Source organism: Pogoniulus pusillus, chromosome 16 (genome assembly GCF_015220805.1).
Source record: "Pogoniulus pusillus isolate bPogPus1 chromosome 16, bPogPus1.pri, whole genome shotgun sequence".
Taxonomy (NCBI): Eukaryota; Metazoa; Chordata; class Aves; order Piciformes; family Lybiidae; genus Pogoniulus; species Pogoniulus pusillus.
In genome coordinates, this window is record NC_087279.1 from 19,741,667 (window position 1) to 19,764,891 (window position 23,225).

Genomic DNA, 23,225 nt, shown 5'->3' on the forward strand with positions numbered 1-23,225 from the left:
GACAACCCCATGCATGAATCCAGAGACTTTCAAGAAGGGGGTTAAACCCCTTGTGGGGCAGGGACCATTGGCCCCACTGCTGGAAACACCACAACAGGGGCTCCCAAGCCACAGTTTCCCCCACTGGCATCTCCCAGCCCTTGCAGCCAGCATCACCTTGACTTTGGAGAAAGCAGCAATGGCTACCCCACCAGCAACAGGGAAAGCTGAAAGGCTGGCACCTAGGGATGTAAATTTGCTGGTGACTCAGTGTCTGATTTATCCCACCCATGTGATGCTCCCGCAGGAAAAGCTTATTAATCAGGTCTGCATTTCCAGTGCAGCTCCATGATTTAGGATCCCTCATGACTAAAGTTTTGGTGAGAGTGAATTTCTTATGCACCTCAGTGGTGTCTGGGAAGGGCTGGCAGGTTGGGGAGAGGTACTGAGGCGGCACTGGTAGTGGGGGAGAGGGTCCATCACCTCTCAGGACCCTGAGAAAGAAAAAGCTACCGAGGAACAGATCAGAGACTACTGTGAAATGGAGTGCTGATGTAATATTCATAGGTTGGAGCCATGTCATGCTCGGAGAAGGGGTTCTTCTGTCCAGCACCCCCAGCACAGTGGGAGCCATTGACCTTCTCCAGTTGCCAAGGTACAGATCAGTCACTAATTCGGGGCTCCCTGTTGATGCTGGCTCTGGCACAGCGGTGGTTTCTATGGCAACTCTAGAGGCAGATGCAGGGATGACTCCAGCTGAGGTACAGCCAGCCCAGCTATCCCAGGATGTTCCTCCCAAAACGCAGGTGACACACTGGGACAGATCCCCTTGTGCTGTGCTGGGCAGGTGGTGGAAGTGACAGGGCAGTGACACCGAAAACGCTGTGTGAGTGACTGCTCTTTTCTGAATCGCTTCCAACTTTTCCCCACGCGCGGTGCCCCTGGCAGATGGTGCAGCCTGCCCCAGCAACATGCCAGATGCTGCAGCACTCTGCCAGGATTTGGCCTCCGCCTCTCTGGCCCTGCTACCCATCTGAGGATCACACCCCTGTCTTCTCAGAAAGGTCAGACATCCACACTCAGTATTTACCTGGACATGTGAGGTCTTGCTAATGTATCAGTGAAAGATTGAATCCCTTGCCTGTGCCTGCTGCCACTCTTTGCTTCGATGTGCATGACTCTGTGTGGAGCCCACACCAAGGAGGCTTGAGGGAGCTCATAGCACCAGGCAGTTGGAGGGGTTACTCTCACAACAGTCTTGCTGTGCACTCCTAAACATCATCAAGAGACACCACGGATACAGAGCTTACCTTCTCTTCCATGAGAGGCAGTGTTCCTGCCTGGGGGAGATGGACACAGTTTGATCTGGCTCTCCCAGGCACCAACCATGCTCCATTCTTTGAGACAGGGCTATGGCACTGGGTTTGGCCCAGGAGCTTCTGGCATCATTAGACACCTTGTATTATTTCTCAGCCATTCCCTGCCCTGTCTTGCACTCTGGCTCCCTCCAACAAAGCTCCTCTCCTGCTGCTGCTTCACCCTTTGCAGCAACTTCACTGACAGGAGAGGCTGAGCAGAAGCAAGGCTCTATTGAGGTAGGGTGGCCACTGCTCAACTCTCCCTCTCCAAAATGAAGGCTGGAATCCTACAACACATTGCTTTGCTCTCCCTGGCAGTAGGGAGAGAAGCAAGAGCTGTCCCAGCCCTACTGCATGGTGCATTGCTGGGCAAGAGATCACTAGGCTCTCCCTTGGGAGAGGGTTTCCCAATAGACTGCAGCATGTCCCAGCCCAGAGAAGGATAACCAGAGATGACACAACTCCAGTGAGGTAGAGTTCTATTTCTTTCATTTATTTGAGGTGCTACATCACCTCCTAGGCACTGAGCTACAGGGCACCTCTGTGCTACATGAGACATTGACTGGGTCTACGACGACACAGCACTCACTGCTACACACATGGCATGGACACGCCGCAGCATGGATAGGGCTGGACAGGGCAGCATGGCCAGTGACAGTCCTGCCGCCACTGCTCCCTGCATGCCACCAGCTACAGCCCTTCCATCAGGCAGGATTCTTGCCCTGGGCTCCATTGCCACAGCAGTGCAGGAGCCCAGAGGGATTTCCGAAGCATGGCCAGCAACCTCGCCTGCTTCTGCACCCCAGCGTCACAGGGTGGTGGCTTCCCAAGGCCAGGCCACCTGCCTGCACAGGTGCTTACACCCCTGTCCCTGTTTTCAGGCACTTGGTACGCGGCCAAGGCTGGTCCTCAGGGCCCTGCTCAGGGCGTGTCACGCAGGCATAGAGCTTCAACGGCACCGCTGGGACCCTGGGCCACCCCACCAATGACAAAGAGCAGGCTGGGCGTTGGGCAGCTGGAGCAGGAGCAGCGGCCAGTGGGCATGGGGGGCAGCGGCTCCCACTTCTTCTGCGATAGGCTGAACCCTTCCACTGAGACCAGTGGGCAGGACTGGTTCCCTGCGGGAAACAGAAAAGCATCAGCCCCTCCGCAGCCCTTCCTGCAGCCCCTTCACACGCCTTGGATGCCCCAGCCACGGCCCCCAGCGGTGGCCAGTCTGAGCCCTGTGCTGCAGAGGTCTGCAATCCTAGAGGCAATTAGCAGGGTTGCAAGAGGATTAGTCGCATTCCTACAGGGAGGGTTGCTGGCACTTCTGCTGCCCTGCTGGCTTTGCCCGTGTGCCAGCACCTCACAGCCATCACGATCACCAAGGGGGCAGCTCCAGCTGCTGCAAGGCTCAGAAGCAATACCATGCTGCAGGGATCTGGCCAACACCACTCACCTCACTGCAGGGCTAGAGTGCTGCAGCTGGAGCTAGGCTCTTCAGGCAGCACTCACTGCTGTATGCCTACTGCTGAGTGACAGCACTAACCTTTCCCCAGCTCTCTCGGGAAAGGGGTGCAGTGCTACAGCCCTGCATGCTGGGGCTGAGCCGGTGTGGGCTGTGTGAGCTTGGCACACTGTATGTGAGTTGAGGAGAGCCCAGCTAAGGGGTGACAGGATCAAGTAGGCTGCCTGTGGGGCACGGCAATAAAAGTCCCTCCAGCATTGGGGGGCACAAAAGGGACACAACTGCAGACAGTGTTGCAGTATCCATGTGGTTTTGCACAGCCAACCTCCTCACTGTTGCATAGGTCACTGATGCACCACAAAGGATGGGGATAGGAACACGGCCACACGCCCACCCCCTGGCATTACCGAGGCCACCTACAGCCACCACTCTTCCTCCCAGGCAGCCAGCCACGAAGTCAGCTCTCTTCTCCCTCATGCGGACAGCACGGCTTGGCTTGCTCCATGCACCTGGGAACAAGAGGGTGTAAGCATCCACCACAGAGGTTCCTCTCTGCACACTGAGGTCCGGACTTCCCTAGGCTAACAGCTGCCTGGGGCCAGGAAGTGTAGCATAGGACTCACCACGGCTGCAAGGGGCTGATGCTCAGAGCCTGGATGAACTGTGTGCTTCACAGACACCCCTCACCAAGACCCAGGGAAGCATTCCCTACCCACAGGGGATGCTTTCACCCCACCCAGGGACAGAGCTCACCCTGTGTGGGATCGAACATCTCCACTGTGTTGACAAAGTGCGGTCGGGAATAGAAGTTGTGGGGCCCTGGCTGCTGCAGCCCCCCCAGGCTGAAGACGACCCCGTCAGCCATGGCGCAGGCAGCGAAGGCGCGGCGGCTGGGGACACTGGGGTAGCGTGTCCAGCTCCTCGTCTCCAAGTCAAAGGCCTCAAACGCAGTGACAGGCAGTTTGCCCTGCCGGCCCCCTGTGCACAGACAAGATGCTGTGGCTGTTGGCACCCTGAGCTGGCACCATCACTGTGCTCAGCAAGCAGGAAGGGGCCTGCCAGCTGCAGCAGCCACGAAGGATGCACCAGGTCATTCCACGGTCTAGAGAGGCAGAGGAGGGAAAGTGCAGGGGCATGAGAGGCTGCTCAGCTCGCCTCTGTGGCACCTACCCAGAACGAAGATCTTGTTGCCCTGCAGGAAGGCGGAGGCCCCATAGCAGGGGGTAGGCATGGAGGGCAGGGGCTGCCAGTGGTCCTTTGCTGGCTCATAGACACGGACCAGTGCCTGGGGAGAGGTGTCTGCACCCATTCCCCCCAGTGCATAGACGGCCCCATCTGCAAAAGAGGCAGGAGTGAGGTTGTGGGGACTGTGGGCAGTGCCACAGGGCTGGGAGTCCCCCCACCGTGCCCTCCAGGGCAGACAGTATAGACATTGCCAAGCCCCACAGACAGTCACTGTTCCAGGGTGGCTGGAGGACAGTCATTGTGACCAGACCTGCATCCAGCAATGTTGTGACCCTGCTGGAATCCCCTTGGAGCCCTCTCCACCCCATTCATCAGGCGCAGAGTGGAGCATAAGGCCACTGGCTCTAATTATTCTCAGCAGTACAATCTCCCTGGAGACACCATGGCAACACAGACATGCTGCCAAATCCTGCTCTTGTTCCTGGTGCTGCCAGCACCCCTGTCCACTCCCCCCACTGCCCTGCTGTCTCTTCTGCCCTGCCCACCCTGATGCAGCCTGGGCCATGCCATGGCATTCGCAGCCAGAGTAGATATGGCAGGCACCTCATATGGAGACCAACCCCAGCTCCTGGCACATAGGCTGCTGGGTTGTGCCACAGTTCAGAGGTTGCTCAGCAAAGTTTGGGAAGAATCACAGCATGTTCAGTGCACAGCGTGCCAAGATGGCCTGCCACAGCTTCCAGCCACGGTAGCTGGGAGAGGCTCTCACACCTGCAGGGTCTCTGCACAATCCAACCATCGTCTGGAACAGAGCTTCTGGGGCAGGAGCCTTGTACTTAAGTGGCAAATTTGGCTGCTAGGTGTAAGCCAAGCAGCAGAGGCAAATTTGGCTGCTAGGTGTAACCCAAGCAGCAGTGGGATTCAAATCCCATTTGAGCATCCCCAGCTTCTCTGGGCAGTAGAGGTACCTGCAGCCCCAGCCCCATTCCTCACCTCTCTGTACAGCTGAGATGCCCATGGAGGGCTGAGCCAAAGCTGCCTTCTTCTCCCACTTGCCCTCATCCACGTGGTAGACCTCGACAGAAGCAAGGGGGCTCTGTGCCGCATCCACGCCACCCACGACCAGGATCTGCTTGCCCAGGGTAAGGGCAGCAGCGCCTGCCCGTGGTGTGAGCAGCGGTGGGAGCATGGTCCAACGCTGTGCCAGGAGGTCAAGCACCTCGGCAGCACCCAGAGCTCTCCCACCCCCCCCACAGCCGCCCAGCACAAAGAGCTGCCCATCACGGTGCGCAGCACTGCAGTACACACGCTTCGTGGGCAAGGCAGGGAAGGTGACCCATGCGAAGGCGCCTGCACCTGCCGCCATGGGCCAGCTCAGCCACCCCGGGGATCCCCGGGCTCTGGCGCTGCTGTGCTGCCCATCCGGCCTGGCTCAGCGCTGACCTGGTTCTGCCCACCAGCTCCTGTGGGAAGAGCACCGGAGTCAGCACCCAGACACCCACCACAGCCTTCAGTCCTGGCAAGGCAGCGAACCTCGGCAGTGTGACAGCCTCCCTTCTCCGGGACTCCCACCTGCACCCACTGGAGCTCCTGCACCCCAAAGCTCCCCGCCTGTACCCATCAGAGCTCCTGCTCGCTGGGGCTCCCTGCCTGCACTCACCCAGATTCCGAGTGCCCGAGCTCCTGCTCTCCGAGGCTCTCTGCCCATCCTATCCCGCACACATCCTCCCCCCACTCAAGGTTTTCTGCCTGCACCTACCTGGAGCTCCTGCACTCTGCGGCTGCCTGCCCACCCTCTCCGGTCTCCCACTGCCCGAACCTCCCAATATGCACCCACCGGGGCACCCACGCTCTGGGCTCTCTGCCCGCGTCCACCGGGGTTTCTGCTCCTCGAGGTTCCTGCACACCGGGTTGCCGCTCCGTGGGGCTCCCGGAGTACGGTCTCAACGCACCGAGATTCCCGCGTCCCAGGACTCCCTCCCCGCCATCACCGGGGCTCTCAGTGCATGGCTCGTACCTCCCCGACGCTCCCACTCCCCAGAGCTCCCAGTGCACAGTCCGGACCCCCAATGCTCACGCTCTCGGATCGCAGCCCACCGCCACCGGACCGCAGCTCTCGGCGGCTCCTGCTGCACAGCCCGCACCCACCGGTACTCTCGGCGGCTCCTGCCCGCAGCCCTCACCACCCGGCTCTCCGCGACGCCCCGCCACCGGTAGCGGGGCAGGGAGCGTGGTCGCGCTCACCTCTCCGCACGCTCCGCCGTTGTCCCCGCCGCTCCGCGATGCCGCCCGCGCCGGGCCCGCCTGCTACTGGCGGGGGCGGTGCCGCGCCCGCCCAGACCCCCCCGCCAGGTCCCGCTTCTTTCTGCCGGCCCTCCTGAGGCCCTCGGTGCTGTCGGTCACCCCGCCAGGACGGAGCTGCAGCAGGAAGTAGGGCTGGAAAGACCCTTCCCGGCTCTGCACTCCTCCGCTACACGCTGCCAGTGCGGCAGCCGACTCAGCACCCAGCTCACGGGGCTCAGCAGCCACCATCCTGCCCTGGAAAGAACGCCCACCGAGGGGCTGCCAGGGACAGGGAGTGAACTCGGCCTTGCTCTGTCTCGGCAGCGTTAGAAAGGTGCTCACGGGTCCCAAACCCTCAGCTGTCACTTTGTCCCCACCCAGCTGAGCCCTGCAGTTTAACGTGCCGCGAACGGTGCTTTCCACCCACCAGCACTGGTAGAGCCAAGGGCCAGGCAGAAAACACACCAGAAAAAAAGCTCTAAAGGGTTGTTTTAAAAATGGGCATTGCTAGCTCTGTCAGGGAGAGCACCAGGGTGTGAATGGCACTGAGGCTTCCCACCAGTAACACTGTGCTCACCCCAGCTCCACACCAGTCACTGGTGCAGGAGCAGGAAGGGAGGCATGAAAACTGTGCGGTTGCTTGTGCTGCTGCTGCAGCCCTGCCTGGCGACTGGAGTGACACAGCTAGCTCCAGGCCACAGAGTTGCTGGCACAACAGGCAGTGCTGTCTGACAAGAGGCTCCAGCCAAGCAGGAAGCTCCCCGCCATGCTACCAAGGGAAGGAAAGCCACTTCCTCCAGAGATTCCATCACACAGCCTCCCAGGAGGCTTGTGTTTGGGCACGGAGGCTCCAGGTAGGACTAAGTGTGCACATCACGCGTCGGAAAGGGGACAGCTTGAAGCAGGAGTGCAGCCCAGGAGTTTGCTGCGTGCAGCAGCAAGCAGAGGGTGTCCCAGTTCAGAGCTCCTCAGCTGCACAAGGTGCAATCACTGCTGCTGGCCCAGGGTGTCCTTCTCCATGCAGGCCAGGTAACGGTCATAGTTCTCCTCACACCTCCTCACGCAGTGCAGGAAATAGTCCTCATTGGCAATAGCCTCCAGCAGGTTGGTCTGCACCAGGCACACGTTGTACAGCTCTGAGGTGGGAGCACACCGGGCGCTGCTGCTGCCCGGCTCCGAGAACACCTGCAGGGAGAGAGTGATGCACAGAAGCACTCGCACCCTCTGCAGGCAGTGGTGCTAGGACCATGCCTGGCACCAGTGCCCAGCCCTGCAGCAGCACAGGTACCCTGTCCTCCTCCTCCGATGGGCACTTTCACGCTGGCTGTGAGTCAGTGGTACAGAGCAGAGCCTCCTGTCTCTCCTCCAGCAGTAGGTGGTGGAGTTTCTCCCGATTTCCCCTCCCTCCCAGAAAGTACCTGTGGCTCCAAACCCCCCTGGCATGGGACTCGGGTTCCTCTAGGGGAAAGGCCACACCACACAGCTTAAAGAAAGCAGCTCTGTGAAGCAGTCGACACCTGGAAATGCCCCACCAAAAGCTCCCCCTTTGGCCTCCACTGCCATCACACAGAAGAGAACAAGGACTTCACCTTCTGATCTTTACCACAGCTCTGCCTAAGGACACCTGGCAACCTCTTTCCCTCCCAGTGATGCCCTGCTACTGTCACTAACACAAGCACAGCCCTGCAGAGCTGGTGATGCAAGAGAAAGGGAAGCTGACATCCAACATATGGATCTTGGCTGCAGGACAGCAATGTCCCAGCAGGAGGGATGAGTCAAGACTCCAGAGAGGTCTGCTGCCACTATGGCTTGATCCTATCTGCTTCACATGGTATTCGGGCAGGCCTGGGGCTGGCTGCATGGCTGCCCTGAGACAAGCCAAGCAGCCTGACGGACCAGACATGCTGGCTACAGACCACGAAAAGAAGAACTCCTTGATGAGGGAAACAGCCTGAGGCTGAAATGCAGCAAGCATCGCTTTGTGAACCACATTCTGTCTGCTGAAGATACAGAGGTAGCAGCTGGCTGCTGGCTGCAGAGCCATCCACAGTAACTCTCCCAGATCAGGCATGGCACAGATCAAAGTCTATTTTTGACAGGTCTGCTCCAGGCAGTGACACCTGACATCAGTTAAAAGCACACAAGCTGAGAGATCTTACATGGAAGGGAATATCCAGTGAGCATCCCATCCCTCACCATTCCCTGGCTGCCTGGCAAACACTGCTGACCAGGTTTCTCCCTCTCCATGTGCTTTTATTTCCCAGATGGAAATGGGGAGAGGTTCAGGGTTGCCTGTGAATCTGCAGCTCTTGCTTGAGCACAGTTGTCCAGATGACAGGCACATTTCTGCCTGCAGGAACATTCCCTGCACTCCCCCAAAAACACTGTCCTTGCAACTCAGTGCCACAGACAAGGTGCAGCCCGAGGCTGACTGCCACCACTGCTGCTGTTGCTGGCAGTGGGGACGACTCATCTGGTGGACCTGGAGCGCTCAGAGGCAAGCACAGGCAGCCCCATGCACTGCTGCCACTGATGCTGGTGGCATGGGGTGCAGTGAGAGCAGGGCTAGCCATGATCTCCCTTTGCAGCCCTGTGTTTGGGCAAAGGGGACAAAGTGCATCTGACCCCAGTGGGGACAGCCCCCAGCACAGGCCTTCAGTTGCCTACCTGGGGACGAACGATGGTGTCTGCATCATCCAAACGGATGTTGTCATCAATGAAGATGTGATGAACACCAGGATCATGAGGGTCAATCCACAGGGGCTTCCCACCCTGAGAAGAGAATTGATTTCTAGACCACCTGAAACAGCAAGCAAGAGAAGCAGCAGTCAGGGAAGGGAGAGACTGACAGCTCTCAGATAAAAGCAGCCCAGGCTCTGCTGCAGGCTCAGAGCAACCTTGGAGACAGAGATGTAAGACAGAGATCAGCCTGTGCCTCTGCCTGCTGCTGCCTCCTGGGAAAGAGGCATTTTGGAGCAAAGAGACAAATCAGGGGGTGCTGGGAGAACAATAGGAGGTACACCAGGGGATGGGGACCTGAGGAAAGATGCAAGAACCCCATCAGGGTGCCCACAGGAAAAATGAGGAGCACGTAAACGATAGGTGCTCCAGCAATGTAAAACCCTCAGAACTAGGACCAATCTCAAACTAGGAGAAGCTCAATGTTCAATCCACTTCCTCGGTGCCCTATTTCTCACCAGTCAAAGTGGTCTTGGAAGCCTCCAATTCCCTCAAAGGAGCTGAAGTAGTCATAAAGTTTTCTTCCATTTTCCCGGGTGGCCAGCCGCTCTGCTCCCTTTGTCAGCACCACCTCTCGCTTACTGCAGCGTATCTGGCCAGGAGTGAGGTCCACAGGCAGCTGCAGGATGGCAGAAAGCAGGAGTGGAAAAATTATCACAGCAGACAGGTTGGTTTGTGCCTTGTCAGACACTAAGCAGCAGGATGGAGACTCCCCACCATCTGCAGACTGGGAGGACAGTGCTGGAAGATGTGGAGTCTCTCCAAACAAAAATCATTCCCTTTCCATAGGAGGTGGAAAGGAATGACCTCCTAATTGTATGCTGCCCCCATTTCAGTTCCCATTCCCCACCAGCGCTCTGAGGAACACCTGAAGCATTGTCTGAAGATCATTCCCAGTGTTCCTGACCGGCATATGGGGCAGGGGAGATCATGGCTGTGCTCAGCTCTGAGCCAGGGAGACCCACTCTGCTGCAGCAGTCTTTCTTTGGGATAACCACAGAGTATATGGGGTTGAAAGGACCTTTAAAGGTCTTCCAATCTCTCCCCTGTGCAGTGGGTAGGGACAGGCTGTTCAGAGCCTGTCGTTAAATGTATCCAAGGGTGGGGCAACCTGTGCCAGAGTTTTACTCTCATAGTGAAAATATGATTCCTTATATCTAGCTTAAATCTCTCCTCTTTAGCTTTAAAACCATCGCCCCATCGCCATGCTAAAAACCTTGCCCCCATCTTTCATGGCCCACTTGAAATACTGGAGAGCTATAGTAAGGTCTCCCTGTAGCCTTCTCTTCTCCAGGTTGAACATCCCTAATTCTCTCAGCCTGTCCCCACAGCAGAAGCATTTCAGCCCTTGGATCACTTTTGTGGCCTGCTCTGGACCAGCTCCAACAGGTCCACGTCTCTCCCGTGTTGAGGATTCCAGAGCTGTACACAGCACATCCAGAGAAGGAATGCTCTGCCCAGCCTGAGACACCCTGAGGAGAGACCTCTCCCACACAGGATCTGTATACATGCCGCGCGTGTGCAGGACGGCTTCATCCCGAGGAGCTGGGTATGAAAGCCAGGCTGGCTGCTCGCCTTGTGCAGCCGATGCGGCTGCAGGCTGGGCCCCTGGGGTGCCACTCACTGCCACATCCCGCAGGGCCGGGAACTGGGGGTGCTGTCCGGCCAGGGCGCAGCTCACAGCCCGGAGGGCACGAGGCAGGTCGGTGCCGAAGGTGCGGAAGATGACGGCGAAGTCCCTCCCGTCCCGGTGCAGGGAGTCGAGAAGACGAAAGAAAGCTGGCAGGATAAGGTGGTAGCGCTTGCTAGTTTCTCCTTGAACCGAGAAGACGTCGTGCGGCCGGCCCGGCCACTCCAGCAGCTGCAAGTGCCGGTCGTGGAGGCTGCCGAAGCACTGCCCGGGGCCCGCTTCCGTGAAGGCCGGGTCGCGGCCGCGGTGGCTGTAATAGCTGATGGCGCCGGGGCACGGTGGGGCCAGGGAAGGCCGGTCGCTCGCCCACTGCCACTCGCCTGTAAGAGAGGACAGCGGTCAGCCCTCGCCGCGTACCCGGACACCCCTCAGGCCCTGGCCCCGTCGCTCACCGGAGGCCCCGTCGCGGCCCCAGGTGACGGTGCAGAGGAAGCTGTTAAGGGCGGCCCGCGGGCCCTGCCCCGACACCGCGTCTGCCGCCACCACCGTGTTGTTCAGGTCCACATGTAGCACCAGCCGCCGCCGCCCGGCCCCGGCGCTCATCGCCACCGGCCCCAGCCGCGGCCGTGCCGCCGTTACCTGGAAACGGTGCCGCTTCCGTCCGCCTCGCTTCCGCTGCCGGCGCCCCCTGGCGGCCCGGGCGCTGCCGCTCGCCGCCGGCGGCCGCCCCGCGGTTGCCATGGACACTGCGAGCGCGGCGCGGGCAGGGGGCGTGGCCGAACCGCCGCCGCGCTGTGGGCGTGGCCCTGTCCGCGGGAGGGGGCCGGAAGCGGAAGCGGGGGCCGTTTCCGGCCGCTCCGCGGGCGGCCATGTTGGAGCGGCGGTGGCGGCGCGGCGGCGGGTGCGGGTCTGGCGGCGGCCGGTAGGTTGGAGCCGGCGGTGGCCGGGCCCCGCGCTCCCGGGCGGGGGCGCTGCCGAGCGGCCCGGCGGGGCGGCCTCCGGGCGCTGAAGGCCGAGCCGCGGTGCCGAGGGCCCCGCCCCGGCCCCCGCCCTCACCTCCCCCCCGGCCCAGAAGCTGGCGCCGGCCGAGCTGTGGGGGGCCGCACCCGCTGTCTGCACCAATCACCTCCCTGCAGCCCCGGTGGGAGGGTACCGGCGCTGGAGAAGGCTCTACTCGCTCCGGGGCTCCGCCAGCCTGACTAGGTCTCCCGCCGGTCCCTTCGTACCGAACTGGGCCTGGGAGGTGTGGTGCGAGGGACGGGCACTCGGGAAGGGGCATCCGCTCCACCGAGGGGTGGGCCGGGAGGGGAGGCTGAGCCGCGGCCAGCCCCCTCGAGTCTCCACCAGCCGCCACCTCCACAGGCTGCCCCAGACCTGCTTCTGGGCCAGGCCAGTAGCCACCTTAGTGTACCCGGAGCAGCACTGTACAACCCTTCCCTCCAGCTTCACGCCCGGAACACGGGGCAGCTAAACTCGCATTGGCATCGTTCGAACCTTACAGGAAGGTTTTGCCAGCACAATGCTTGCCCCTGTGCTAGTGCGGGCCTGTGGCCCTTTGGCACGTTAGCTGAGGTTCATCCTCCAGTAGAATAGTCGGTGAGGAATTGCTGTCGGGTGGGCAGACTTGAGGCATGCCTTTTCGTGACCGGCTTTTGCTCCTACAGCTGCACCGCACAAAGAGAGACAATGTAGGTAGATGTTGAGCTGTCCTGTCCCCGTTGAGATGTCACAGCCTCTCCATTCAACACCAGAATCGCCCTTCCGGTGTCCCAGCTGTTCCTGGGCCTGCTGCAGCCTGGAGATTATCTGTTCTACAGCCTGTTGAGTCTGCGTTGTTACCTGTGCTTCTCCGTTGTTTGCTCCCTCTCTACTAGATCAGGATTAAGCTTTACACTCTTGCTGGCTTCACTGTGCCTGCTGCCACTTGTTCACTTCGGAGGTGGCTGATGATGCTGTCCAGGGCTGTGGCAGAGCATTTCCCTGCTTGCCTCCCCTCCTCTGTGGGAGATCCCCCCCTGCCTGTTGCAGAACAACTGCATTATTCTCTAAATCCTCCTTCTGCTGTGACGTCTGCAGAGCACTTGACTGAGATTAGTCCATCATGTGTAGGCTCTTACGCCTCAGTGCTGACCTGTGCTTCCCCTTCTCCAGCTGCTTTTGGCTCCTATCTCTTTCCTGCTTGTGCTGCTGTTGGCAGCACAGGCACCCTTTGGTCGCTGGCGCTCCCATGACTGCGGTGACACCAGAGTTCTGGGAGGAACATCCTACGTGTTCCTTGCTCTGTCTGCTCATGCACTAACTTTTCCATCACAGCTTCTTTGCCTGTGTGCTGCCCTCTCCAGCAGTGCCTCCAACATGTTCTGCATTTCCCCAAAAATGACTGTTTGTAAGACTTAGTGGAACTAAAGATTTTACAGCTGCTCAGTGCAGTGTCCAGCTGCAGAGCTGATGTGGCTGCCAGTTTAGCATAAGAAGGTTGGAGTTCTCCTGGGTGCAGCACAAAGTCCTTCCTGGGCTGCTCTTCAGTCTCTTATTTTTTATTTAAAGCAATAATTAGTGAGTTTGTCCCAGGAAGATGCCTGTGTAGTGCCCTGAGAATGATCTCAAGGCTGTCAGTCAGGCCATTGTACACTTGGCCCTGGTGGTGTGTTTCCTTCATGCTGCCCAGCTTGAATTTCCTGCCTCCTCCTCACTTGGCAGTGAGTCCCCTTGGATCAACACCAGTTTACTGTGACAGCAAGTTGCAGACCATTGTTCAAATAAGAGAACAGCAAGGGCTGATGTTGCCTTGCCACTGTGTTCAGAATCAGTGGAGCACAACTGAAATAGCCTGTGGGTCTGCTGTCAGGTCTTCAGGTAGAAGATGCTGCTTTGGCAGAGGCTTAGAATCATTTTGGTCAGAATCAGTTAAGAAGCTGGAAAATTGAACGTGGTGCAGGGGTAGATTTGAACATTGAGGCTCGATATTGAGGTGGCTTGATCATGATTTTCTTGGTGCATGTACAGGGAGAGGATCCAGAAAAGGGCACCTTTACCAAGGGAAAGGAGAACTGGTTACTCAAAGCTAGGGTGTGTCAGCCTCCACTTGGAAACAAGCTGCAAGATTTTACTGAGTTACCCATTGGAACCCTGCATCTTGGGATAGGTGGAGTGGGATTGCCTGAAATCTTTCTTTAGCTTTGAGGATATTTCTGTGAAAGGTGTTTTAGTTTCACCTCAGAGATGAATGAGTGATGGGATTCTAATTTGAGTTATGCCTAGGGTCTGACCTGATGTTTGTAAGTGGTCACACCTAAGCTTAATGGTTTCGTCTCCCTGCTTAAAAATGCAAGGTGATTTCAGCTGCTGTAAGCTAACTGTTTTCTCTCTCCTTTTGAGGTGTCAAGGCTTGTTTTTCCAGTAATTTGGACCTTTTTAAAGCACTCACTTGACTAATGCCATGAATATTGCAGTGAACAATGTGGAAGAAAAAGCAGTCCATTCCTGGTCAAGAATTTCCTCTGCAGGACAGAAAGTGCTGGAGGAAGCCCTCCGAGTCTTCAACCCAATGTCCAAGGACCTTTCTGACACAGAGACCCAACTGGTGGCCTTCATTCAGAGCCTCAAGGAGGAGGGCTACCAGCCCACGGTTCTGAGGAGTAAGGATGTGTACGGGTACAGCTCGTGCACAGCAGACACACCGAGTCCCACGAAGGAGAGTGTCCAGCACAGCTGCGCCGATGCCACCAAGTCTGCCAAGGGCCCACCTAGATGCACCGCGGCTATGGCAGGGGTGCCAGCTTCACCCACCCGCCTTTCAGTGAACTCCTCCAGAGTCTCTGCTCAGTCAGTCTTGAAAGGGGATTCCACAAATCTCCTCTTGAGCTCCTTGAAGCAGACAAGATCCGGCACGTCCAAGGCCACGTCACGGGGCTACTCTTCAAGCACATATCCTAATGTTTATCCAGCCATGAGACTGTCAGTGGTTCTGGAAGCTCTGGTGCCACTCAAAACTACCACATCCTGTTTGGAGTCCAAATACACACGAAGGCGTGTTGGGATCTCACCCTCGAACCTTAAACTCCTCAGGGCTGCAAGTCCACCAAGGCAGTTTTCTTCAGGCAAGGCCACTAAAGTGACAGAAGGTAAGAGATACAAGCGTTTAGTAAAGAAAGCACCAGATCCTGCCACCCTTGCTTTAAATCTGCTGAAGGGACCAAAGGGGGGTGTGCTGCAGGAGAGCAATGCTTGCAAAGCCTCGGGAGTCCTCAACGGGAGAATCACGGGCAGCTCGTCCCAAGGCTGCACCACAACACAGCAGTCCAGGACCTTGAAAATCAAGGATAAGGAAGCTCTGGTAGGGAAAACAGAATGGAAGGACAGCAGCACTTACCGGGAGAGCGTCGGGCGAAAGAAGAGAAGAGCTACAGAGGCAAGAGAAGCACCACAGAGGAAAAAAGCAAATACTGTTCCTGTCAGGAACAAATCTCGACGAGCTCAGAGTGCTTTGAACCTGATGAAATTCCAGGCCATCAAGGTGGGCAATTCTTCCTCTGATGATGAAGTGAGAAGGAGAGCACAGAAGATTCTTAGGGTCAACCTGTCCCCTGTGATCCGAATTCAGCCCTTGTCCTACTCTCACAGCGTCCCATGAGTTTCTTCACTTGGTCACTTTTCTTTGTAAGTACATAAACACAAGCCTGGCACTGGAGTGTGGAGACATTTAAGAGTGAGTGTGGATCTCTGGTGCCTAGTGATGATGTGTCAACTAACCTGCAGACAGAGCAGCCTGCTGTGATGCTGTTGCTGCTTGTCTACCACTGCTCTGCAGAACTGACTGCAGACTATCCAGAGTCTGCTCAGGAAGGTGGGATGGTGACTGTCACCCACGGCAAGCTGAGCAGGCCGGAGAGCTCGCTTCCTGTGGGCACCCTCTGGAATGTGGCAGGCTGCACTCTTGTGCAGGGGGAAGACATGGGACTTTTCCATGACATTGATGCACTGTGATATTGCTCTTTTTCCAAGCTCTGTACATTTACTGGGTTTATTTTGATCAAATTTTATAACTTTATATATCTATATATCCATATATGTGCATATGTCCCAGAAACTGTGGGAAGATGCACTTTTTCCATCCTCTGGGACTGGGTTTGATAGCTTTTGTGCCCCCCTTCCCCTTCAGCCAGTCTTTTGTTGGAAGGTGCCAGGATTTCTTTGTGATTTAGTGTTGTGACAGCCTGTTCTGGGCTCTCTGGAGCAGCTCAGGGGCAGGCAAAGCTATAGCCACTTGTTTGTCTCCAGAAACTCCAAGCCATTTGGAGAATTACCAGCTGATCATTTTAATCATACTTTTGGTATTACCTCTGCCCAAGAGCGAGGGACTGTTAAAAGGCTGCTGCCTGCAAGTCTGCCTGATGTCTCTAGGTGCCTCCACCGTCCGTTGTAGCAGAAGCTCTGAACTCGTGGTAGAGGTTTGCCTCCAAAGAGCAGTTCCTTATCAGCACCCAGTGTTGCTCAGCTCTCCTGCAAACTAGGTGCAGGTGTGGAACACAAACTGACTGTTAGAGCCTAGAGGGCTGGAGCTGTTTATAGGAATTGCCTAAGCGTCCTGCCCACCACTTTACTGCTTTGCTGTTGCTGGGTGTTTAAATAGCAGGCTCTAGGTCCAAGTAAAGAAGACAAAAGCCTGTCTTGGAGTGTATCAGATACATCCTGCGGGTGCCAGAGCTCAGTGGGGTAGTTGAGCCTGAATTAAAGCAGAAAAGCAGGATGAGAGGATGTATGCCAATACTTAAATGTAGTGAGTTTCTTTGTGTTGGTTTGTAAGAGTAGAGCGGTAGGAGGGGAGATCAGCACTGTATTGTGCTGGGATGTTATGAGAAGGTGTGTGGCAGGTGTGAAAGTTCCCGGAGGGCAGGCTCTGCCTGTCCCCAGGAGGCACTGTGGAACTGCAGATGGCTGCTTTGGCCTTCCTGTGCCGGGGCGTGTTGTTGGGCGTGAGTACAGACTGTGCACTGCTGGAGTGGAGATCCAATCTCCTCTCCTGCAAGCCACAGGACAAACACCACACTGGAACTGAGTGCTGCCACTGTCACCTATGCGGGGCAGTCTCCAATCAAATACCTACATTGGGATACTGCAAAAGCAGTACCTGGTGGCGTGGGGAGGGGAAGAAGCATCAGCCCCAGCATGAGCCCAGCTCTGTATGCCACTGCACGTTCAGATTTCTGCAGCAGCAGGCCAGTAATCCACTCATTCTCTCACCAGCTCAAAATACCAGTTGTGTGACCTGGTAATCTCTGTGGACATTGGCTGAAGTGGTGAGCTCCCCTGGGAAGCCCCAGCTCTTACGTTTCAGCTCCTCCCTAGCACTTGGCTGGATTTCAGCACTTTGTAAAAGGGGTCAGTATCTAATCCTCTGCTCAGAGAGGAAAACCATGGCACAGAGAGGAGGTTCGTGAGCGAGTGAGAGTGCAGGGAAGCTGAGGGTCCCAAGGCACAGTTGGGATTCTCCCCTGTTGCCCAGGTAGAGCAGAGTGGAGGTTCTCCCTCCAGGGGTGATTGCAGGTTCTGAGTCACACGCTTGGGTTCTGTGTGGTTTTACTGTGCGAGTCTGTGCTGCTCGCAGAGATCCGTAACTTGCAGTATTGAGGCTGCCCTGTGAATGCCACTGGCCAGCTGCAGAGGAAGGAGAAACATTTTCTTCTGCTTCTGTATTTTAAAATGCCCTGACAGAGAGTTCCCTGTCCTGACATGATGCTGGATGATGCAGGAGTCCTCCATCACTGTTCACTGGCCAAATACTGCTTTGTCCCTTTTGTTCCCATTCCTTCAGACCTTTCTTGTTCCCACGCTCTCAAATGCCAGGTCTTGAAGTCTTGTGCTGGAGTTTCTCTTTTTGGCCGTTTCCCTAGGAGGGCCCTGAACTACCACTGTCTGACAGGCTGCTCGGCAGCTTCCTCTTTTCCCAGCCCCTTATAAGGGCACTGAGAGCTGTCTCTGGAGCCTCTTCGTGCAATGCAGGCATCCCAGCTGAGCGCCTGGCTTCCAATGGGAAAAACAGCCATGCATCAACAGGACTGAATTCAGGTTGAGGTTGCTTTTCCTCCAGCCTGAGCAGGAAGCTGAGCACCTGAAGCCAGCTTATCCAGCCACATTCCTCTTCTTCACTGTGTTTCTTCTCCAGATGCATTTTTTACCCAGGGTCTGCACAACTTGGGTCTTTGCCAGTCAAGGACTTGGCTTGTACATGCAGCAAAACATACTGCCTTAGTGCTGCCATGCCTTTCCTGGCACCAGACTGAATGCTGCAAATGTTTAGTGGTGGCAGCTCATCTTATGTCCTTCCCAGGCCACCAGCCAGAGGTCTTCTGCAGCAGAGTGAGAGATGAGCATTGAAAATACTTCTGTGCCACTGAGGTTTCTGCCAGGGAAGTGAGCACCGCATAGCTCCGTGCTCAGGAACTTACCCATCATCAGCTCAGTCTCTCGTCACCTCTTCTGCACAACTCTAAGACTGCAGGGCCCCCAGTCTCAACTCTCTGCCCTCTTGATCTCTCTTCTTCATCCTCACAGGTCATTTGGAAACTTAGCTGGAAGGAGTGCAGCTTGGTGTCTGGAGAACAGATCTAATGAGGAGTGTCTGAGGGAGCTGGTATTGTTTAGTCTGGAGAAGAGAAATTGGAAGGGAGACCTTACTGCTCTCTACAGCCTGAAAGGAAGTTGTAGTGAGATGAGTGTTGGTCTCTTCTCTCAAGTAACTGGTGATAGGACAAGAGGAAATGGCCTCAAGTTGCACCAGCAGAGGTTTAGATTGGATATTAGGAAAAATGTCTTCACTGAAAGAGTGTTCAGGCATTGGAACAGGATGGTTACTGCTGGAGTAACCACCCCTGTAGATGTTTAAAAAAAACCTGCACAGCTGTGGCACTCTGGGACATGGTTTTAGTGGTCATGGTAGTGTTGGGTTGACAGTTGGACATGATGACCTTAGAAGTCTTTTCCAACCTTAACGACTTTATGATTGTTATTCACAAGAGGGGCTTTAGAACCCTCGTGCCAATGGCCATCTAATGCGGGCAGACATGGTGCTGTGCAGCCTGTGGTGGCTGGTTCTGCTGTCCTCTGTCTAGAGGACAGGTGCAGGTGCTCCTGTCATCTTGGCCCTTAGACTCTTGCTGCTCAAGGGCTTTGCTGTGGGCACTACAGTCTGGTGTTTCAACATCTTTATCGATGACCTGGATGAGGGAATCGAGTTCACTGTCAGTAAATTTGTGGATGACACCAAGTTGGGAGGCAGTCAATATCCTGGAGGGTAGGAAGATGCTGCGGAAGGGACCTGGGCAGGCTGGGTCAGTGGACTGAGGCAAGTGGGATGAGATTCAACAGAACCAAGTAAGGGTCCTACACTTTGACCACAATAACCCCATGCAGCAATACAGGCTGGGGGATGAGTGGCTGGAGAGCAGCCTGGCAGAGAGGGACCTGGGGGTGTTGGGTGACAACCAGCTGAGCATGAGCCAGTAGTGTGCCCAGCTGGCACAGAAAGCCAATGGCTTCTTGACCTGTATCAGGAATAGTGTGGCCAGCAGGACTAAGGAGGTCATTCTGCCCCTTTACTCATCATTGTTGAAGCCTCACCTTGAGCACTGCATGTGCAGCTCTGGGCCACTCACTTCAAGGAGGATATTGAGGTGCTGGAGTGGATCCAGAGGGGAGTGACGAGGCTGGTGAGGGGGCTGGAGGGAAGGTCTGATGAGGAGAGGCTGAGGGAGCTGGGGATGTTCAGCCTGTAGAAGAGGAGATTTAGAAGGGACCTTACCACTCTCCACAACTACCTAAAAGGAAGTTGTAGTCAAGTGGGGTCAGGCTCTTCTCCCAGGCCACTAGTGACAGAACAAGAGGGCATGGTCTGAAGCTGTGCCAGAGGAAGTTTAGGTTGGATATTAGGAAGCACTTCTTCATGGAACAGATGATGAGGCACCGGAATGGACTGCCCAGGGAGGTGGTGGAGTCACCATCCTTGGAAGTCTTTAAGAAAAGATTGGATGTGGCACTTGGTGGCATGGTTTAGCTGATGTGGTGCTGTTAGGTTATAGGCTGGACTTGATGATCTCAGAGGTCTTTTCCAGCCTGGTGATTCTGTGATTAGGGAAGGTGAAGGGTTTGATCAAATCACATCTGCCCAAGACCTGGTGTCACAAGACCTCATCCTCCAGAGGTCCTTCCGCCCCATGTTATTCTCTGACAGCAGAGTAATGCTTGCCTTCGGGGGGTCTGGGCAGCAGTGACTGGCAGGGCACACAGAAAGGTGTTGCCTGGAGTGCTGTGCTCTCTGCTGATTATGCTGTATGCAGGTTCTTCAGACCTGTTTCTGAATTAGTCACTTTGAATTCGTCCAAGTGCCTAACCTGGGCCATGCTGTTGCTGGGCACTGTGACAAGCCAGAGCTTTGGAGATTCTTAGGAATGCTTTTACTGCATGGATTTGTGCCACTGTCACTTCTAGAAATGATTCAGCCAGCGGTCAAAGGGCTGTTCTTCCAACTGATTTTGTGGAAATAATTTCTCCTTTTATTCAGCTGCCAAGAGGCAAGAGTTTATGCTTTGCCTCCAGCAGACAAGGTCTTTGAGCTTCCTGCATGCTTCTGATGTCTGCCAGCGAGGTCTGTGGGGAGAGCAGCTTGTCCCCAGGCAGCTGAGGGGAAGCTGACATCAGTTACCGGTTGAAATCACATTGTTAATTGGTAGAAACATTTTGAGGCTCATGTCCACAGTGATCAGATTTCACCATCTGCCACTGCTTTTAGTTGGAAAAGTTTCTCCTTGGCCTTCCCCCCTGCAAGCCATGCTGCTGCTTCCAAACTGTTTGCCTTCCCCACTCAGAGACAGCTGCCCTAGTGATCCTTGCTCAGAATTTTTTAAGCTATTTTCTGCAAAATAAAAAGGGATTCTTTTGTTACTTCTGTTTTGTAGCCCACTGGTGTTATTTCAGACCAGGGCATCACCTCTCCAGTGTGCAGCACCCATGGTTGCAGGATCAGAGTGGCAGTAGGCTGAAACCTCTCACTGCTTGGTGCTTCGTTGCACAAAGTTGAGCTCGTTGCCAGCTGATAGCATTGCAGGGAAGCTGGGGGCAGAGCAGCATGTGTGGGTGGGTGATGCCGCAGCCCTGCAGGGCTGTGCCACATGTACTGTGAGCCTCCCTCACACACCAGCAGCAGTGGCCACCAGTGGGGCTGGTGGAAGTTCCCTGGGACAGGAGAGGCTGGAGGGATTTGAGGGTTGGGCTTGAGCACACAGTTTGTGCCCTTTCTGCTGCAACTTGTGCTGTGTCCACAGCCAGATCTTGCCAGCATGCAAAGAAGTACAGCCACTCCAGCTGCCCTCCCCGTTGGGTGCAAGTTGCCTGCTTCTTCTGGGAGCTAATCGAGCCTTTGGCCAGAGCACAAGGTACATGTGGGTATGGAGAGCAGGTTTGTTTCTCAGCTGCAGCTGGACAGTGTGATGTAAGCCGAGCAGCTTCCCGGGCAGGTTTAGTTGGGAGTGTCCTTGTTTTGGCTGTGATTGACAGGGTCCGTGCCAGTCGGTGTGGAGCACTTGCTGCTTAAGCAGCTTGGTTAATTTGCATGGAAGTAGTGGTTTCTGCTCAGTCTTCAGAACGGCACTGGCCTGTCTGCTCCTGTGGTCAGGTGGGTAGCTGAGGTAGCCTGAGGAGAGGACAGCTGGGGCACCTCACACCTCCTGAAGAGTGCTGCAGCCTGTGACTTTGTGAGCTGGGTGTGCTGCTACCACCTGTGCAGAGAGCAGCAGGGGAGGTTGTCCCCAGGCCCACGTGTTTGGGCCTCTGTGCTAGGGAGCAGTGCTTGAGTTTCCCTCTCCTCACAGCCTGCTTCTGCCTGGAATTGGTGCTGTTAGGAAGGTGCCAGGTGCCTCACTGACTGCTGGAGCAGAGCTCTTGTCCCAGAATGCAGGAGAGTCAGCTCTCCTTACTAGGTTAGTCACGAGTGTCAAGTGAACCCTGTCTGTAGGTGTGGCACTGCTGGCACTCACAGCATGGCCAGCTGCTGCCTCCAAAGCCGTGATGCTGAAGGAAGTCTGGTGGAAAAGCAAGAAGCTGAGATTAGGGGAAACCAAAGATGCCATCAGCATCAGGCCAACCAGCTTCTGTGCAGGAGGGAATCTGCACATGTAGCACTGCCTCCTCTCTGTCCCTACCCAGGTGACAGAGCCTGTCCTGCCCTGTCCGGCAGCATCGCACAAGTATTTGTGCTGCAGGCTCTGGGGCATGGGTTGAGGGGGGTCCTTCTTGGAGGTGCCCCTCCTAACCCTTGGTTTCTGTCTGTTAGTTGCACAAACTAATCCTGCTCTGGTGCCCGTGGGGCAGATGACCCTCTCCCTGGCTTGCAGAGCTTCCCATCCTGTGCATGCTGACTTAAAGACCCACTGGGTCCCCGTGCAGGGGGTAGCACTTCTCCAGTGAGCATCCAAAATACCTTCCCCTGTGGGGACAATTAGGCCTTGCCCCGGGGAGACCCATAAAGGCCTTATTATTTTCTGGGACTCTCCTCATTGTCTTAATTAGCCCTTTCCTTTCCAGTTGCTACAGGCAGACCCTGTGAGAGTCCAGTGATTCCCACAGCGCAGTCAGGCATGCCGTGCTGTTGTAAAAGAGAAGATGCTGGAGAGCCACCCCATGAAATACCTCCCCTTTTGCCCCTGCTCCACCTTTCTGCCCAGGCCTGTGGCGGGACCAAAGGAGCATCGGCAGTGGTGGTGGGGTGAGTGCGGTGTGTGACACCATTCCCTGCTCCTGCTGCAGGCACAACACTCCCGAGGAGTGCATCACCGCAGCCACACTGAGGGACATGGGGCTGTGATTGGCCGCTGCCTGGCCCCTCAGACTTCTCTCTGCTGACTGCTGTCTGTAAGACATCCAAATCCAAGCCAGCTGGGACCAGTGCTGCTGGCTCAGCCATGGGCATCCCCTGGTGTTTAGGAATCCTGAGGCACAGCAGGGGAGCAACAACTGCAGCCCATGGGATGGCGAGTCACAAAAGTTTCCTATGGTGGATTGACAGCAACTGACCATCTTGTTCCCGAGTGAACTTTTTACTCTTTCACTTGTTTGTGTAGAATGTTTCCGAAGCTATATTAATATTTAATGTTGAATACGTGGCTGGGCTGCTCCACACTCAGTGTTGTATATTTTGGAATGGCATTGTTTGGTGAAAAGACAGCGTTAGTGTTATTCTGCTCTTTGGAGGAAATGGGACAAAAACCAGACTGTCTTTTTCTTAAATTAAGTGAACTTTCTGTTAAAAAGTCCTAGCTGGTGTCCAGCCCTTCAGTAAAATGATGCTCTGAACTGCCTGGTGTGTCCAGCTTCTCTTTGTGCCCTGCCAAACTGCTCCTCCCTGGATTCCTGCTCCCAGTGTTGTGGAAGTTCTATGGAATAGTGTCTCCTGTGTGCCCAGCTGGTGCATGGGGCATTCTTGGCTGGACACCACCACCATCTCCCCAGTTGCCCTCAGGTTTGAAGTTACTTAGGCCCCACTAAGGAATGCCAGGCTCAGGATAAGAAATGCTCCAGAAAGGTGCCACTGGTGCTGAACTGGTCTAAA

General features: G+C 55.9%; 3 protein-coding genes across 9 annotated transcripts; 1 reads left to right on the forward strand and 2 right to left on the reverse strand.

The window, feature by feature from the left end:
- Positions 1–1,809: 1,809 nt before the first annotated feature.
- Positions 1,810–6,639, reverse strand: KLHDC8B (kelch domain containing 8B). 6 transcript variants are annotated; one of them, XM_064156888.1, is made up of 6 exons: positions 6,217–6,639; positions 4,966–5,435; positions 3,958–4,122; positions 3,541–3,765; positions 3,208–3,296; positions 1,810–2,455 (listed from the first exon to the last, which is right to left on the reverse strand). In XM_064156888.1, the coding sequence occupies exons 2-6, from the start codon at positions 5,336–5,338 to the stop codon at positions 2,195–2,197; spliced, it is 1,113 nt and encodes a 370-aa protein (XP_064012958.1). In that variant the 5' UTR covers positions 5,339–5,435; positions 6,217–6,639; the 3' UTR covers positions 1,810–2,194. The 6 variants fall into 6 exon arrangements, with proteins under 6 accessions (XP_064012958.1, XP_064012962.1, XP_064012963.1 ...); XM_064156892.1 differs by having other exon boundaries at positions 3,195–3,296; XM_064156893.1 differs by having other exon boundaries at positions 3,182–3,296.
- Positions 6,640–6,727: 88 nt separating this feature from the next.
- Positions 6,728–11,257, reverse strand: LOC135182601 (uncharacterized). Its single transcript, XM_064156895.1, has 5 exons — positions 11,077–11,257; positions 10,619–11,004; positions 9,453–9,613; positions 8,923–9,055; positions 6,728–7,440 (listed from the first exon to the last, which is right to left on the reverse strand). Exons 1-5 carry the CDS (start codon positions 11,225–11,227, stop codon positions 7,243–7,245), a joined length of 1,029 nt encoding a protein of 342 aa, XP_064012965.1. The 5' UTR covers positions 11,228–11,257; the 3' UTR covers positions 6,728–7,242.
- Positions 11,258–11,470: 213 nt separating this feature from the next.
- On the forward strand, positions 11,471–22,973 carry CCDC71 (coiled-coil domain containing 71). 2 transcript variants are annotated; one of them, XM_064156896.1, is made up of 3 exons: positions 11,471–11,546; positions 14,003–15,283; positions 22,202–22,973. In XM_064156896.1, the coding sequence occupies exon 2, from the start codon at positions 14,064–14,066 to the stop codon at positions 15,255–15,257; it is 1,194 nt and encodes a 397-aa protein (XP_064012966.1). In that variant the 5' UTR covers positions 11,471–11,546; positions 14,003–14,063; the 3' UTR covers positions 15,258–15,283; positions 22,202–22,973. The 2 variants fall into 2 exon arrangements, with proteins under 2 accessions (XP_064012966.1, XP_064012967.1); XM_064156897.1 differs by having other exon boundaries at positions 11,483–11,546; positions 14,011–15,283.
- Positions 22,974–23,225: the final 252 nt, after the last annotated feature.